General features: G+C 38.0%; 1 protein-coding gene across 10 annotated transcripts in view; it reads right to left on the minus strand.

Moving 5' to 3' along the window:
• LOC107846697 (guanine nucleotide exchange factor SPIKE 1) overlaps positions 1 to 17,115 on the minus strand; it is a 100,313-nt gene extending 83,198 nt beyond the window's left edge. For 5 of the 10 annotated variants that reach the window (XM_047395421.1, XM_047395420.1, XM_016691020.2 and 2 more), the window contains exons 1-8: positions 16,875 to 17,115; positions 15,811 to 15,894; positions 5,390 to 5,552; positions 1,017 to 1,144; positions 703 to 815; positions 569 to 624; positions 345 to 442; positions 97 to 234 (exon numbers count right to left, since the gene is read on the minus strand). In XM_047395421.1, the coding sequence (XP_047251377.1) occupies positions 97 to 234; positions 345 to 442; positions 569 to 624; positions 703 to 815; positions 1,017 to 1,144; positions 5,390 to 5,552; positions 15,811 to 15,891 (777 nt within the window). In that variant the 5' untranslated portion in view covers positions 15,892 to 15,894; positions 16,875 to 17,115. Of the gene's footprint in view, positions 1 to 96; positions 235 to 344; positions 443 to 568; positions 625 to 702; positions 816 to 1,016; positions 1,145 to 5,389; positions 5,553 to 15,810; positions 15,895 to 16,720; positions 16,730 to 16,874 lie in introns of all 10 variants that reach the window. The other 5 variants (XM_047395423.1, XM_016691039.2, XM_016691032.2 and 2 more) reach the window with 3 other exon arrangements.
• Between the last annotated feature and the right edge of the window lie 2,130 nt (positions 17,116 to 19,245).

The following is a 19,245-nucleotide window of genomic DNA, read 5'->3' on the forward strand; positions in this document are numbered from 1 at the left end:
CAAGATAATGTGGCTTATACAAGGTAGTTATATAAAGGATAACATCAAACTTGAGCAACATTCTATCACCAAACAAAAAAAAGGCGTCAAACTTACTGGCTCCTTTCGTGAGTAAACAGAAGGAGACACTCCACCTTCTTCAGTGGCAGGTTTTTCTAGTTGGATTAGCAGACAAATAGATGCTGATGGAGCATCTAGATGGAAAATACAACGCCTTTCATAGGAGCTGCTTGCCTGGAGATGGATCCACAATAAACAGAGATTACAACAGGCTAGCATCAGAAGAAACTAGCGAAGTAAAAACGAAAACCAAGAAACAGAAAAGCAAAACTGAAGCAACTTACTTCTTGCATTTCGATAGGCAATACATGGAAAATAAAATCCTCTGAAAGTTTTTCTCTTCGCTCCCTATTATATAAACAAATTGTGCCATAAAACGGCTCTACAAAAAAACTCCTGAAACTCAGATAAGGAGTCCTGGAAGCTCAAAGGCTCAAATGAATAGAAAAATCTTAAGCAGACACATCTTTTTAACAATCAAGATCAGTATTCAATAATCTAAACTCACCAACTAGTCCAGCTTGAAATGACAATGATAGGACTTTTACGGCAATCTTCAGACCGCTATAACCACAGTCATTTAATTGATAAGAAAGATTTCAAGGATGGAGAGGACAAAAGGAATAATAAATGAATTACAACCTCGTATACTGGGACATATGAGCTTCAGGAATCCTTTGCCCAAATATTAATGTCCTTTCACTTTCCCAGTCAAAAACTGGTTCATAAGTCGGTAGAGGGGATTCACCAAAATGCTGCCAGTTAATGATTTGAGTCAATTCTAAGGAAAAAAGCATTTTAAAAGACCTGCATCTACGTTGCTAGACTCTCCAATTTTTGGCACACCCGTGTCAGATCCTCCAAAAATGCACCACTTTTGGAGGATCCACACACAACCAACTGCATTTTTAGAGAGTCTGAAAACATAGTCCTGCATTTGTGTAACCGGAAACAACCTTAGAGACTTCGGCATTTGAGAGGTCAGAGAAATTATCTTCAGAGAGTTGTGTCCCGGAAGTGCTAGGCATTTCACCATCAATTGAATCCTCAATCTTAGGCCGCCTAGCATTTGCAAGATGCATCTCTACGGACAAATCAGCATATAACCATTATTAGTACCAAGAAAGGTGATAATATTGCAAAGTGGGCAGTGGGCTGTAGCTATATTTTTAAATGTTTAACTTTCAGCTAATCAAAAAGGTGCAATTAGCTGAAAGCACAACTCCATAGTAGCTATAATCTTTAGTAGATCCTACCATGCGAATTTAACAGGAGGCATGTCAACAATTCTCTTGATAAAAGAAAAAATATTAGAAAGGAACTTTAATGTCAAACCCTTGGCAAAGATGTTTTGCCTGTTAACAAGACCAGATGTATAAGAAAACAATTCTCATTAGTTTGCATGGTGGGAAAGAATTGAAATGCTTCATAGGTGTCTACTTATATTCTGGATGTTCAACAAAAGAAGAATATGATTGAATGAAATGCGAGATGCTTATTAAACGATATGTAAACTATTTTCACGAGGACAATTTTAGATATTCAAGGATTGAAAATTCTATACTAGACCAGTGTTTTGGACGGTGAAAGGCGACAAGAGGCGACAAGGTCCCGCCTCGCCGCGGCAAGGCAAGCGCCTTTTGAATGTATGGCGACAATATATATAAAAAAATTAAAATAATATATAAATGATCAAAATTTCAATAAAACTAATATATTGAGAAAATAGAAGAAGAAGAAGAGAAAAAGAGGAAGGAACAGCACCAAGATACAAGTCCAATCGCTGGATTAAGAAGAAAGAAGAAAAAAAATAGAAAACTATAGTTGACTGCTTACCGGAGGCCGGAATACGTTGCCGAAATGAGTACCCGGTCGCCGGAATCGAACTTGTGAGATGAATGGTAGCAGCCACAGTCAGCCACAGTCACCAATAAGTAAGTTGGTAGAGCCAAAATGGGTAAATAAGCCCTAAGATTAGCTTATATACCTAAAACCCTATTTTAAAAAAAAAAAAAATTAAAAGGCGACGCCATTGTCGCCTCGTCGCCTTGCCTCGCCATGTCCTCTTTCTCGCAAAGGCGTCGCCTTTTGATAGCACTAATATATTAATCTATATTAAATAAGTTATTAAAGAAAAGATTTTTTTACATAATACATTTATGCTTACTGTTACATTACAGTAACAGGGATGAAGAAGAAGTACAAGGTAGGAGTAAAAGGTAGCTAAAAAGGAGGCTAAGTTGAGTATAAGGATGAAGAAGAGATGCGGGTGAGCACGGAGGAGTACAAGGTAGCTAAAAAGGAGGCTAAGTTATCTGTTACGGCAGCTTTTGAGAGTTTGTACAAGGGGTTAGAGGAGAAAGGCGAGGAGAAGAGGTTGTTTAGGCTTGCCAAGGTTAGGGAGCGGAAGGGTCGTGATCTGGATCAGGTGAAATGCATTAAGGGGAAGGATGGCAGAGTTTTGGTTGATGACGCCCTCATTAAGGGAAGATGGCAGTCGTATTTCCATAGGCTCTTGAATGATGAGGGGGACAGAGGTGTTGTGTTAGGAGAGTTGGAGCATGCCGGGGAATGTCGTGATTTTGGCTTTTTCGTCGATTTAGGGTAGAGGAGGTCAGTGAGGCTATTCGCAAGATGAGAAGGGGCAGGGCGACGGGGCCAGACGAGATTCCAATGGATTTTTGGAAGTTCTCTGGCGGGTCAGAGTTGAGATGGCTGACCAACATGTTTAACAATATTTTCAAGTCAGCAAAGATGCCTGAGGCGTGGAGATGGAGCACGATGATTCCTTTATATAAGAACAAGGGTGACATTCAGAGTTGCAACAACTACCGGGGTATTAAGTTGTTGAGTCACACGATGAAGATTTGGGATAGGGTGGTGGAGCGGAGGTTGAGGAAGATTGTGTCTATTTCAGAGAACCAATTTGGTTTTATACCTGGTCGCTCCACGACTGAGGCAATTCACCTTCTGCGGAGACTGGTAGAGCAGTATAGACTTGGAAAAGGCGTATGACAAGATCCCTAGGGAGGTTCTTTGGAGATTCCTGGAGGCGAGGGGGTTCCGGTGGCGTACATCAGAGCGATTAAGGAAATGTATGAGGGGGCGAAGACTCTCGGGTAAGGACAGTGGGAGGAGATTCTGAGCATTTCCCAGTCTTGACAGGGTTGCACCAGGGATCAACTCTTACTCCGTTTTTATTCGCTTTGGTGATGGAAGTGCTGACGCGGAATATACAAGGCGAGGTGCCTTGGTGTATGCTTTTCGCGGATGATATAGTTTTGATTGATGAATCGCGACAAGGGGTTAATGATAAGCTGGAGATTTGGAGAGAAACCCTGGAGTCTAAAGGTTTCCGATTGAGAAGGACCAAGACGGAGTACTTAGAGTGCAAGTTTAATGACTCAGAGACATGAGGAGGAGGTGGTAGTAAAGTTGGATTCTCAAGAGGTTTGAAAGAGGGATAGTTTTAAGTATCTCGAGTCTACGATTCAGGGGAATGGAGAGATAGATGAGGATGTCTCTCACCGTATTGGGGCAGGTTGGATGAAATGGAGGCTCGCTTCGGAAATTTTATGCGATAAGAAGGTGCCCCCAAGCTTAAAGGCAAATTCTATAGAGTTGCAGTTCGGCCTGCTATGTTGTATGGAGCAGAGTGTTGGCCGGTTAAGAATTCTCATGTCCAAAAGTTAAAGGTGACGAAAATGAGAATGTTGCATTGGATGTGTGGATTCACAAGGGCAGACAAGGTTAGGAATGAAATTATTCGGGAGAAGGTGGGAGCGGTATCAGTGGAGGATAAAATGCGGGAAGTGAGGTTGAGATGGTTTGGTCATGTGATGAGGAGGGGCATGGATGCCCCAGTTCGTAGGTGTGAGAAATTGGCCTTGGAAGATTTCAATCGGGATGGGGTAGACCGAAAAAATACTGGAGAAAAGTGATTAGATGTGACATAGAGCAGCTGACTGAGGACATGACCCTGGATAGGAAGATATGGAGGAAAAACATTAGGATAGAGGGCTAAAGGTTTGGTTGAGTTGTAGTCAGTAGGCAGGGGAATTCTGGTGTCCTTTGTTTGGCAATATACTTTTTGTGGATGCCGTATCTATGTTATTTTATCATGTTCTATGCTTTTGATTTTTTGTATACTGCCTTTTGTACTGCCTTTTATCTTGAGCCGGGGGTCTATCGGAAACAGCCTCTCTACCTCGTTAGAGATAGTGGTATGGACTGCGTACACTCTACCCTCCCCAGACCTCACTATGTGGGAATAGTGGGAATATACTGGGTTTGTTGTTGTTGTTGTTGTTGTTACATTAGAGTGACACGTGTAACACTGTATTACTGTTACATAGAAAGGAAAATATAGGAAGAAGAGAAAAAGAGGAAGAAAAAAAAATCACTATGCCAAAACTCAGTTGAGTCATCGGAGTAAAAAGAAGAAGAAAGAAGAAAAATAATAAAAATCAGTGCTTACCGAAGTAGTTGGAGTCGCTGGAGTCGAAGTCGAACTTGTGAGATGGTAGATGGTAGCAACGCAGTCGTCAATCGAGTAAGTTGGTAGAGCCAAAATAAGAAAATACGCCCTAAAATTACCTTTTATATCTAAAACCCTAATTTTTAAAAAAAAATTAAAAAGGCGACCCATTGTCGCCTCGCCTCGCCATGTCGCCTTTCTCGCAAAGGCGTTGCCTTTTGAATATCTCATCGCCACGACGACAAAAGGCGACTATGCCTCGCCTCGCCTTGCCTCATCATTCGCCATTCGCCATTGCCGACGTGACAAGTGCCTTTTATAACACTGTGCTAGACTAAGCCGGTCAACGGAATTTCCATATTAATAGAGTATTTCTTCTTTTTAATATTTGGAAACAAAAAAATGGTACTCGAATTTTTTAATATATTTTGTTTTATTGAAATATACTTCAGAAAAATAGTTGTATTTAGTACGATTTTGCTATACTATTACTTTATTTTCTTAATTTAAAGATAGTATGCACAAAAACGAGTGGTGGACAATTCTAAACTTATTGCACGACTAAGATGTTTAATTTGGAAGAGATGAGTACAAGAGCTTCAGAATGCAAGGAATCATCAGGTTCTGTAGGATTGGATGAATGAGGAGCATTGAAGATGTCCTGTTTGAAAAAGAGTGGCATAGATGCACATGAAATGTTATACTTCTCCGTTCAAGTTTGTGCCTCTTTAAAACATGTTTAACAAAATCTACTCACAAATACACACAGATACATCAGAATATGAGTGACCCTTAACCTTTAATCTTCACATACACAGAAAACAGTTATACCAGTAGAGTATAGTATCTCACCTGTTTCAATATCTGTATCAGGACCCTCATATATTTGACTCTGAAATGAAGTCGGGCTCACGCTTTCATAGTGACCATACTTGTTCTCATCTTTTACCCAGTCGGTTCTGTAACACTGCACAAGTTCATTTAAATGTGGCCACTGCTCCAAATTTTCATCAAGCTGCAATTAAAAGGAAAGAATAATGAGAACAAGATAATAGGACAAAGGAATTTATCAAGTGGTCAATAAGAATGACACGGTTGTACAGATAATTTTTGAATAAACTGTCAATATACTATAATATTTATATCAAAGTGGGTATACACATTATCTGCCTCCACGTTCAATCAATCAATCAACAATCCAAAGGGACCATACATGAATTGCACGATGCAACAATCCAAAGGGACCATCAAGTTATATGCTAAACTGCAGACTGTAAATTCTGCACAAGGTTTATGAAGGAAGGCTTTTCAAGCGCTTAATAAGGAATATGTATATGTGCTACCCAAGTTAAACTGAGATTTGGCGCCAAAAATACAGGAAATGTAACTTTTTGGTCATTAGGGAAAAATCTTGCTACAAGATGTATTTCCATACAGAACATATATTCTACAATGGGGAAATAGACGGTGATGTCATACATCGTATTTGTGCGGAGTGGATGAGAAGGAGGGTTGCATCCGGAGTCCTGTGTGACAAGAACAAGCCACCAAAACTTAAAGGTAAGTTCTACAAAGTAGTGGTTGGACTGGCCCGTGAAGAACTCCCATGTTCAGAAGATACAGTTGCGGAAATGAGGATGTGGGATAATTGTGTAGACACACTACGAGAAATAGGATTAGGAATGACGATGTCCAAGACAATAGGAGTGACCCCGTGGTGGACAAGGAAAGGGAAGCAAGACTGAAATGGTTCGAGCATGTGAAGAGGAGAGGCACAGATGCCCCAATAAGGAGGTGTGACAGATTGGCAATGGCGAGTTTAAGGAGAGGTAAAGCGAGGCCAAAAAAGTATAAGGGAGAGGGAATTAGACGGGACATAGCGCAAGTTTAGCTTACCGAAACCATGACCTTGGAAAGGGGATATGGAGGTCGCAAATTAAGGTAGAAGGGTATTAGGTAGTTGAGCGATGTCTTGCTTTACGGTGGGATAGGCCTGGTAGTAGTTTGCAGCATCGTATCCACTTCTCTTTTCATACCAATAGTATTAGTATTATTCTCGTAAATTTCTACTTCTTTAATCACTGGTACTACATGGTTGCTTCTTGTACTTCGATTATCGTATTTGTTGGAATATGAGAAGGAACTTACCGGAAAGAAAACTCAATCAGACAGTTACTGTGCGTCAATTTGGAAGATCTCGACTTAGGCGTAGTTATTGTAAAAGGCTTGAACATACGCGTGACGTATGTTATTCTTGACCTAAATGTAGTTATTGTAATAGGCTTGGACATAAACGTGGAATATGTTATTCTTTACATGGTCAACCACTTAAAAACGTTCATGTTGCACAGTCTAACACCACAGTTAATCAATGGGTATATTTATTTGACAAGAAATATAATGAGTATCGAGCAAGCATATATGTCTACCAATAGCCTCAATTGCACAATCTCGTACCTTTGAATCATGGGTTGTGGACTCAGGTTATTCTGATCGTATTTCTAGTAACAAACCACTTCTGTTTGGTATTGTTTATTCATAATCTCTTCTTGCTATTACTTTAGCCAATGGGATCCGAACAAAACCAATAGAAGTTGGATAAGACAAACCCATCTTTTGTCACTGTAGACTCTTTTCTTTATGTCCTTGGTTGTCCTTTAAATCTTTGTATATGTTAGTCGTTTGACATATGCCCTTCATTGTAGTATAACTTTTTTTAAGATTCTTTTTCTAATGCAGGACTGCAGTACGGGACAGACGATTGGCACAGGACATGAATCAAAAGGCCTTTACCATCTTGCCTCTTCAAATTCATTCACAGCATGCTCCATTATAGACCCTCCAGACCTTATTCACAAACGCTTGGGACATTCGAGTCTATCCAAGCTACAAAAGATGGTGCCTAGGTTATCTAGTTTATCCACATTAGAATGTGAGTCGTGTTAGCTTGGGGAACACATCCGTACTACAATTTCACGTAGTATTAAGAATCGTTCAGAGTTTATTTTCTCATTAGTTCATACTGATATTTGGGTCCTAGAAGAGTTGAATCACCCTTAGGATTTCGTGTTACTTTGTTAGTTTCATTGATGATTTTTCAAGATATACTTGAGTTTTCTTAATGAAAGATCGTTCTGAATTACTTTCTATATTCAAAAGTTTTTGTGCTGAAATACAAAATCAATTTGGTGTTTATATACGTACTTTTCGTAGTGATAATGCCTTAGAATATTTATCCTCCCAGTTTCAGCAGTTTATGACTCACCAAGGAATTATTCCCCGACATCATGTCCATACACCTCTCAGCATAACGATATAGCAGAAAGGAAAAATAGGCATCTCGCTGAGACTGCTCGCACTTTTCTCATTGAATCCCATGTTCCATTGCGTTTTTTGGGTGATGCAGTCCTCGCATCTTACTATATCATTAATAGAATGTCATCATCTTCGGTTGAGAATTAGGTTCCCCATTCAATACGATTTCCTCGGTCACAGCTCTACTCTATCCCCCCTCCCCCTTGTGTTTTTGGGTGCACATGTTTTGTTCATAAATAAATTATCCCCTCATGCTCTCAAATGTATCTTCCTTGGTTACTACCAAGTTCAAAATGGGTATCAATGTTATTTACCTTATCTTGATCGCTACCTTATGTCCGTCGATGTCACATTCTTTGAATCTCAACCTTACTACAAATATTCTGATCATCTTGATAACTTTGAGGTCTTACCCATACCTCCGGTCTTACCCGCACCAACCTTAGAGAAAAATGTGGTTACTTCAACATCTCCCACTGTAGTGCCACGAATTTTGACTTATCATCGTCACCCGCGTCTAGCATCATGCGCCTGAGAAGATAGTGAAACCTCCTTTTTGCAAGACTTGATATGCACCATGAATGTTTATTCACCTTCCATGGCCAGCTATCTTTTAAATTTGATAAATTTGATGATCTGGGCATAAAAAACGAAGAACCCAAAAAAACGAGAATTAACTCAGTTCTTCGGTTCAGTTTCGAGTTTTTTTTTCGTAGTTCAGTTATTCAGTTCAGTGTTTGGTAAAGGGTAACAGTTCTTCGGTGCACCAACGAACCAAACTTTTACTAATTAAATTTTTAAGAAATATTTATATTAAATTTAATATTTAATATATATGCTGGCCTGATAAAGACCCAAGTCCAACGGTCCAAGCCCTAAAAATCATACTTCCTTCATTTCAAAAAGAATGACCTACTTTCCTTTTTAGTCTATTTCAAAAAGAATGACCCCTTCCTTTTTTGACAATACTTGGCATGTTTAGAACCACAAGATTAAGGGATATTTCGGTACATTTGACACAACTTTAATTTAAGGCCACAAGATTCAAAAGTTTCTTTATTTTCTTAAACTGTGTGCCAAGTCAAAGTAGGTCATTCTTTTTGAAACGGAGGGAGTAATATCCCATCAGGCGCAAGTTCGACACCCCGACATTCCCTAAGTCTATGATCTTTAGCTCTTGATATCTTGTATAGATTACATAATGCAATTGTGCAGATGATGATCGATTTAGCAAACTTTCTTTGTCATTGTTTACTATTACTTAGTAGTTGTAAATGTGCTGATGTGAACTACTAATATTACTTAGTAGTTGTAACTATGCAGAAAAACTATTAGTAGTGCAGCCTAATATTACTTGTTGCCTAATTCGTGACGTTGTGTGAGACGTGAGTCGGTGAGGGTCTATTAGTTTTATTCGTGAGTGGCCGGCCTGCTACTGCCTAGTGGCTTAAGTTGTGACTCGTGATATTAGTTTTACTGCCTAATGCCTAGTTTTAGGGACTGGGTATGTTTTGAACTTTTGATAATTTTGTTTCTCACTTGCACAGAAAAAACTGACTTAGAAACACCGAACAAACAATAACATACCTAGTATATTCCTATATAGTGGGGTCTAGGGAGGGTAATGAGCATGCAGTCCATACCACTACCATAAATGAAGTAGAGAGGTTGTTTCCGATAGACCCCCAACTCAGGACAGATAATAGTATAACAAACAAAAAAACATAAAAGCACACAACAAAATAAGATAACACATTGCTAGCTAATGCAGGAAACAAGACAACCACGAGAAAATACTATAAATTACATATTCGAAATCATAGACATCACCGAAACACCGCGAACAAGAAACTAGAAACTCCAAACACAGACAAAGCACTCTTCCATACGGTTATGGACGAACTCCTACCCACTAACCCTCTAACCTAATCTACATCCTCCACACCTTCCTATCAAAGGTCATGTCCTCCATAAGCTATAACTGCTCCATATCATGTCTAATCACCTACCTCCAATATTTCTTCGGCTTGCCTCTTTTCCGCCTAAAATCATATAGAGTCAGCCTCCCATACCTCCGTATTGGAGTATTCGAGCAACTCCTCATCACATCCGAACCAACTTAACCTCAATTCCCGCATCTTGTCCTCCACGAAAGCCACTCCCATGCAATGTTCAGGGAAGCGTGATGCGAAAAAAACGACAAGGCTCCACATCACGCACTACGCGGAGTGTGAAGCAATGCGAGCGCATTATTGAAGTGAAGCAGCAATGAAGAAGAAGTCACAGTGGTGGTAGTTGCACAGTGAAGAAAAAGAAGGCGCAACAGCGGACTTCAAAGTTAACCTCAAAAAATTGTAGCAGTGGTAAGTGGTAGTCACTACAAGAGAGACTTTTTCTAAAATTTAAAATTGACCCTAAACATAAAATCAACACAAAGTGACTTCTTTTTAATTTGAAGTTGACCCTAAAAATAAAATCAACGTGAGGGGCTCACATCGCTTCGCATCATCGCATTATGCGACGATGCGAACACATTCATGAACACGGCTCCCACCTTCTCCCAAATAATCTCATTTCTAACCCTATCTCTCCTGGTAGGCCACACATCTATCGCAACATGTTCATCTCCGCCACCTTAAACTTTTGGATGTAGGAGTTCCTAACTGGCCAACACTCTGCTCCATAAAACATAGCTGATCGAACTGTCACTCTGTAGAACTTACCTTGTCAACCACCTGCACCACTACGATGCGTAACATCCTTGTCAATCTCACTATTCCCCTGAATTATAGACCCAAGATACTTGAAACTCTCCCTCTTTTGAAAAGCCTGAGAATCCAGCTTCACTACCACGTCAGCCTCATGAGACAAATTCACTAAACTTACATTCCAAGTACTCCGTGTAGGCACTGCTCAACCGAAATCCTTTACACTCAAGGGTCTGACTCCAAATCTCCAACCTAACATTAACTCCTCCCCAAGTCTCGTCAATCAATACAACATCGGCAGCAAAGAACATACACCAAGGCACCTTGCCTTAAACACATCTCATCAAAACATCCATAACCAAGGCAAATACACAGAGGCTAAAAGTCGATCCCTAATGCAACCCTGTCAAAACAGGAAAGTGCTCTGAATCTCCTCTTACCGTCCTCACACGAGTCTTCGCGCCGTCATACATGCCCTAAATCGACCTAATGTAAGCCACGGGCACCCCTCTAGCCTCCAAGCACCTCCACAAAATCTCCCTAGGGACTTTGGTTCGAAAAAAAGAACCGAAGTTCAAAAACCACAGAACTGAAGTTCAAAAAAACCGAACCGATGTTCAAAAAACCGAACCAAATTAGTTTGGTTCGGTGTTCGGTGCTAATTTTTTGCAAAACCAAAGAACCGAACTTTGATAAAACCAAACCGAAGAACTAAACTTTGATAAAACCAAACTAAAGAACTGAACGCCCACCCCTTATCTAGGCGGTTAGTTAAGTCACCAGAAGATTCCAATAAATTAAGCAATGTAGATAATATTCCAACTTCCCAATCATTGAGAGCAACTCCAAAAATTAAATCCCACCCTTGTTGACTCCATATTTGATTGGTCATAACCTTTTTTGAGTACATATATTGACTACAGAACAGGAAAGTTGAACTTCATGCTATTCTGGACAATCCGTTGATCTTCCCAGAGATCAATTTTTCTTCCATCTCCCACCACAATCTCGATGAAGAAAGTTGTAAGCAAAAAAGTAAGAAACTGTGTCGGGGCAGGCTGCTTACACCACACCTTATTCGGTGTGGTCCTTCCACGGACCTTGCGTAACGCACATCGGTTTATGCATCAAGTTGCCTTGCCCGCTTGATTGTTTACCCTCTATTTTTTGACAATAAACCCAGATGAAACTAAAACCTTGTTCAAAAACTATTTGATGTAGTAGTCTAGATACACTTGCAACCACATTCACGACCATTCTATGAACTAAAATGTTTCGTTGCTTCCTTCCTCAAGCAACCTCTAGCAGGAAAATATTATCTTTGAATTTTTCTTTTGTGAGATGAAGGTAACTCTCTTATCATAGAATTTTGAATACTGATTTAGCATTTCACCCATATATTCCTTTTGTCGATATATCAACTTTCTCTCGTACCCTACCAATCGAGAAAAATCAACGACTCAATTCTACTCTCAAAGTGATTCTATCTTTGAATTTACGGCCCTTCTCAAACATAGAGAACACAATCTCTCATCACTCCTTTACCTCAAGAATTTCTCATTCAATCTAAGCTATTATATTTTTTTGATAACCAATCTAAGCTATTATATTTACAAGCCCAATTAGAGATTTCTAGCCTAATTGTGTTCCTATTACCCACTGCAACTTCAAAGCAAGCTTCAAACGCTTCAAAAAAAATTTGTGCCAAAAAAGAAATGACCCTTGTTTTCTCATGTGTTGATCACAGTCATTGATGACATAATAGTTTTTAACACTTATTAAAGCCAATAGCATTCCTTTGTTAAGTAATGTGAACATCTAGGTCCTCAGAGCGTTCTTGAAAACAAGAGTGGATAACAATCAAGATGCATATATCGATCCTCTTCAATATGAATAAGCTTGGGTTCTAGAGCAACCAGAGTTTTTCACTTTGAGTCTTTAACAGTAAGAAAGCATCAATCTCACACCTTATCATCATCTATAAAGAGAACACATCCTTTTCCAATTAACTACAGTATTTTCATTGCATTGGAAGGACTTTCAATATGGAAGGACTAGCCAAGAAAGGCCTTCCCCTGCCTATGTTAATACGAAGCAAAATATCATTTTATTTTTAAAGAAAATACTAATAATGTGGGATACACTCTTGTATACAAGTCGCATACCAAAAGTACAAAACCTATACAATATATAGCTCTCTATAAATGTCACTCAATCTTTTATCCAAATAGAAACCTCATAGGTGCACCAAAATCTAAGAACAAGAGGCTATGAATTAAATATGCAAAATCACTTTATAACACCTCAAAAGCTTTGTTATTTCTCTTTCAAAAAGACCCATTATAATGGATAGTAAGGAAACGTCTCATGTCTTGAGTCTTCTCTATCTTCTTCTAGCGACCCAACTATGCGTGCATCCTTCCCTTAGCATGTGCCGGCCATTATCCACTACCATGAAACAGGTCAACCACCACGTGTGAAGCCACTTGGCAACATTACAAAAGGTGATAACACGTCTTCTCCTAAACATCTATACATGAAGCATTTACTGCTCTTTCTCATGATCTTTGCTAGAGTCGTCCTTTTTGTTACCCATGAGTAAAGAGAGGACCTTACTAGGTGCTTTAAAAATCAAAAAAGACACATACGACAAACTTGACACCTCTCACGACAAAAGTTTATGGTAGTATAAGTTGACTTAAAATACATTAGCACACTCCCCCACCACCACCACCACCACCACCAAACCCTCCACGAGTCCTCACTAATGAGTGGCATCCCGTTAGTATAGTAGTACAATCAACATTAAGAATTAATTCACATCATTCTCTTGTAAATTCCTTTTGAATCTCAAGTCCCATGAACTCCCCTTCTTGCACCAACAGAATTTGTTACACCATTATCTCTTTCTATCCCAAACTCTAAGTAAATTATGGGGAAGAACATCCTCAACATACTCTTCTCACACCATCTCTGTTTTTAAAAAAATTGACACTACTTCTATACCCTACTCAACAAGTAAATAAGTCATTGAATCTTTTCCCATCCTCATGATATTCCTTCAAAAAAAAACTAAAATAAATCACATCCATACGATAATTTGTTAACTTCATCCCTTCTACACAACTCCATATTTTTCTGCTATCACCTCCCTCCATAATTTTGGCTCCTCAATCTTGATTCTCTACAACCACTTCCCAAGTATTGCCTAGTTGAAAACTCTGAGGAGGTCTTTCATCCTAAACGCTCCTCATATTTTTGGGGAAGTAACTACCCACTAACTAGGTGAAACTTTTGTGTTCCATCGGCCAACTCTCACAAGAAATTCCTATGGAGCATTTCCAAACTTTTTATCACACTAATTTGGAGTCGAGAAGAGAGACATGCAATCTAAAGGCATGCAAGACAATGTGCTTCTACCTAGTAGTTGCGTCCTTGTTTTTGACAAGTAAATATTTTGCCATTGTGCTAACACTGAAAATTTTTTTTGATAACTGTGGTGTTTGGGCCATCTTTCGTGCACCTCAACTAAATCCATAGGATACCTGCCACTTCACCCACTAAAATGATCTTGCACTTTCTCAAGTTGCTTGATTCCTAGCACCACCTGAAACCACATGAGAATCAATCTCAACTGAGATGCTTGCATCAAATTACAAATATCATCCGCAAACAATAAATATGTGACTAACATAGTTATTTTTCATGATTAAGGCCTCGAAGCCCCTCAAGAAACCTCTTGCCACAGCTTAATCCATCATCTTACTCAAAGCTTCCATCACTAAAATAAATCATAGGAGATGTTCATCCACCTTTTCTACTTGTTCCTAAATTCCAGATCTTTTTTCTTATCCTTTTTTCTTAAGAATGTCATTGTCCCCAAATTCATCCTTCACCAAACGAAGTCCAAAAACTTCCAATTCTATTGGTCATAAACCTTCACAAGGTCCAACTTATATATCGCATGATTGACATATACAAAGAACCAAAAACAATGGCCAATGTTATTCCTTGACAAGTATTTCCAGCGCAAAAAACCTATTTATGTTATGTTTTCAGTTGTCACCAAATGAATTAAAAGGCAAGGAAATTTCTTGAACACTTGTGGGAGATTTGACCACTAGATGGATCCTTAAAATGATTATGATGGTGAAGCAACCACTAGATTAGACCTACTTCCTATTTTTTCAATTAACAATTAAATCGAGGTCAAACGGTGTAAAAACAAGAGGTCAATAAATGTATAAGCCATTTCTTTTTGCCAGATGGTGATCTTATCCATCTGGGCCCACTGGATCTAGAAAATTATTCCTCTCCCCATTCATCTATACTGCATGGAATTATTCTGGCAGATGGTGATCTTATCCATCGGGGCCCACTGGATTTAGAAAATTATTTCTCTCCCCATTCATCATCTATAGTGCATGGATTTAGTCTGGCAAGTTGACGATCTATGTGATGGCTAAACCTGAGTACACTCCAAATGAAGCTAGTTGTAGAGCATCACAGATAGGTATCATAATCAATCTTTACGTTGTAGGCAATACATATTTAAGCAAAAATAATTGCTACAAATAGGTGTTAGAAAGACAAATGATTAGAGCAAAGAGAATGGCAGGCGCAAAGATTTTAAATATCAAAAGATACCAAATACGCAAAAGAAGTAGGCCTAATGCAAAAGACCCACAAGTCTATTAAACAGAATAGCTCAAATACCCACACCAAAGGCAACCACAGTTCACAAAAGTGTGCCCCCAATATAATTGGTAGACTTTCCAAGAGAACGAGAAATAAGTTGGATAGAAACCCAAGCACAAGGCAATTTGGTATCCAAGGGTACGCAAAAGAGACTACATCAATGCAAGCATTTTCCAGAAAGAAGGAGGTAAACATTTAAAGGGGAACTTTGAGGACAATTACATCAATGTAGGGAATACAGAGATAAATGCATGAAGAAGCTGGTTAGGGAAGCAGTGATCCTTTTAGCATTTTTGTGGGCCAAACAAAGTGGCTTCCTTAGTAATTTGGCCATCACTAACTTGCAGCACAAAAAGGATCCCTTCTGTCTTAGTTCTTAGGAAAATTAAGCTTAAACATCTCGTCCTTGTAATTCTTTATTCACAATGAAAAAGACTAGAGTTAAAAGAAAGATAATAAACGAGACTAAGGATCATTTCCTTCCAATTTCTATCCGCTTCTATCTAAACAAAGAAGCCTTAGTAAGTCCACACACTTGAATACCAAACTCACCAGTGGATCTAAATTCAAGGAACCAGCAATAGAGTGGTGTGGTATTCTCCGAAATCGATTTCCACTAGATGAAATCTCCATCAACTGCAGAAAAAAAAAAGGCATAGTGGCAAACATCTATCAAAAATATACTAATCATGCATTTCAAACAATGTAGAGTAATGCCAAGTCAAAAATATGTTATAAAAACAAACAATTTAAACATATCAACAAACAAAAGAAAGCTCATTCTTTAACTACAAAATAACAAAACCCTTTAATAATTTATTTTCTTTCCTTTTTGAGAGAAATGCTAAAGAAAAATTAGTTAGTTATTGTAGTCTACCACCACAACTTTGGAGGCAACATCCGATGAAACAAATAACAACGCAAATCAACAACATACACAGTGTAGTCCCACAAAGTGGGGTCGAGTCTGAAGAGGGTAGAGTGTATGTCAAACCCTACACTGTTTCCAATAGACCCTCGGCTCAAGACAAAATGTAATGGAAGTACAAAGCACAATAGATGGAAACAAAAACAAGATAGTAGCAGAACGGTACTACAATAAAGTAACAACAAATAACAATGCAGATCAATTTGGGAAAATCACAGAAGAATATTTACACATTGAGAACTGTAGCTTTCTTTGTGCATTGTAAAAAATGACAACTGCTTTTTCTATGCCTTACAACAACAACATACACAACGTCGTCCCACAAAGTAGGCTCCAGGAAGGAAAGAGTGTACGCAGATCTTACCTCTACATCAGAGGTGAGCTACTGAGTTTGTTTCCAACAAACCTCGGCTCAAGACAAAAACAGTCTAGAAAAAACACAAAATGGAATAGATAGTAACAAAAACAACCCACAGTAGCAGAGCAGTACTACAACAAAATAACAACACAGATCAATATGGGAAAATCACGTACTGTAGATTTCTTTGTGCATTGGTAAAAGCAAAGACAATACGACTTGCAATTAGCATTGTACCATAGTTAGGGTTTTTAGCTTAGTGAGAGACAGAAAGTAGCAAATCTGGAGAAACAGAGAAAGAGGAAGAGAGAGAAGGATATGAAAACGTACAGATCGATTTCCCCGGAGAAGGTGACCGGCGGGGAGTTCGGCAGAGGAAAGGCGATGGAGAGGAAGAAAGCTCACAGAAGGGAAACGGTGAACTTTGTGTAGGTCAAAATTAGTCAAATTAAAAGGGACACTGGTCTAAATCAACTATTTCAGCAGATCCTCATTTTTTTCCATGTACACCCTGACTTTTTTTTTCATTTTCTTTTGCTTTTCTTAATCTTTTCTTTTAGTTTTATTTCTTTTTTTAGCTTTGGGACCGAGAAGAGATTCACTAAAAAGTTGGATGTATTGGGTAAACAAATTAAATAGTAGGTGGCTTTGTTTGTTTTATTGTTCCTAGAAAAATTACATAAAATTAACTTTTTTATATAGAGAGATAATTTTTATCTATTTGTCTTTTTATACTTTAAATAATTTTTCCTACTTATCTCTTTCAACTTTTATTTTCTTTTATTTGATTTTAATTTTTTCTTTTCTTTCCCTTTTTTTAAGCTTTTCTCAATCTCTACTGTTTTTCACTTTTCTCCTCTCAATTTTTGTTTTTATTCTCTTTTTTATTTTTTTATTTTTTCTTTTCTCTTTTAAAAAAAATCTCAATCATTATTTTTCTTTTATTTTTTGTTTTGTCTTTGTTTCTTTTTTCTCAACCTATTATTTCTTTTAGTTCTTTTCCTTTTCTCCTCTTAACTTACATTTTCTTTTTGATTTTTTTTTCTTTGTTTGAAAATATTTTTCTTCATCTTTTTATTTTTCCTCAACTCTTATTATTTTTTTTATTTTCATTGATTCCTTCCAAAAAATAAATTACACGCAATGGAAAAGAATTAACACTACTGTATAGTGTCTAGATTTATGAAATGTTTTAGAAATTTTGTCTTAGAGACAGAAGTTATCTCAAGGACTTTCAAACAATAAGTTACATCTCATAGGCAAGAGTTGACACTACTACATTGTGTTTAGATTTGTGAGATGTTCTATGACTATTGCCTTAAAGGCAAGACTTAACGCAAGGACTTTTAAATGATAACTCATGCCCAAGGAAAAAAAGTTGATACTACCACATTGTGTTTTGATTTATAAGATGCTCTATAACTCCTTCCTTAGAGGCAAAACTTAGTCCAAGGACCATCAAACAACAAGTTATGTCTCATGGGTAAGAGTTGGCACTACCATATTGTATATTAATTTATAAGAAGTTCTATAATTCTTACGGTCTTACGTTAAAGGCGGGATTTAGACCAAGGACTTTCAAACAACAAGTTACACTTCATGGGCAAGAACTGACATGTAATACCCCGTATTTTCCTAGCCTAGATTAACCCTCAGTACATGGGTTATCCTAAATAAAATTTTTGAAATACTGCGTAATTTTTAGATTTGAGTCTGCCATTGCGTAGAAAATTCAATTAGCTTTCCAACGATATAAAATTTGCCTAAATCCGATAACCGGATAAGAAGTTATGACGATTTTAAGTTTCAGTCGTTAAACATCATCATTCAGGCCAGTCGCGCATTGCGGAGTGTATTAAAATAACAATTGTCAATTTTTAGTGTACCAACACGATTTCACCGCATCGCGGTGCACTTTTAGTTTACAAACAAAGTGGCAACGCGATACCACTGCGTCACGTCACCATGCAATTTCTCAGTCGTCATTTTCCAGTGGCCCAACGCGATAGTGGCGCCGTCGCGCCAGGGGTCCAGATCAGGAAAATTTCTCAAAAAATTAAAGTTGCGTTCAGGGTTAAAATAGTCCTTTTCTGTGATTTTACTCCGCCCAAATGTGGGATTTAAGCCCTAAAAACGTGTAAAACCCTTTATTATTCACTTTTCTCCAAAATCAAAAGATAATTCTCTCTCAAGAAAACAAACCCTAGCTCTCAAGAATTAAGATCAATCCCAAGAATTTCTCCAAGAACTCATCAAATTAAGGTATGTTAGATGTTCATCCATGGATCCTTACTTTCCATGGAGCTCAAGAATCCTTTTTCAAAATACAAGATTTATGATTTCCATGTTTGAATTAGATTGAATTCATGTTCATGATGTTGTTTGAGTTTTAATCCATGATTTAGATCACAAGTTCCAAGAATTGATTCTAGTATGTGTTGAATTACATGATATTCATGATAAACCCTTCAATTTGCAAGTTGATTGTTGTAACCATGTTAACCCTAAGTGTTTATGATTTGATGAACCAACTATGCTTCTTATGTGTTTGATAAATTGTCTATGAGAATGAAATAATGCCAGTATAGCATGCTAACATCTATTCCCCCTTCATGTACAAGTTAATGTATTACAAGTGTTTGATGAAATGTCTCTATGAATGAATTATGATCAAGTGAACATTATTATGTTATTCAAGATT

Source organism: Capsicum annuum, chromosome 8 (genome assembly GCF_002878395.1).
Source record: "Capsicum annuum cultivar UCD-10X-F1 chromosome 8, UCD10Xv1.1, whole genome shotgun sequence".
Taxonomy (NCBI): Eukaryota; Viridiplantae; Streptophyta; class Magnoliopsida; order Solanales; family Solanaceae; genus Capsicum; species Capsicum annuum.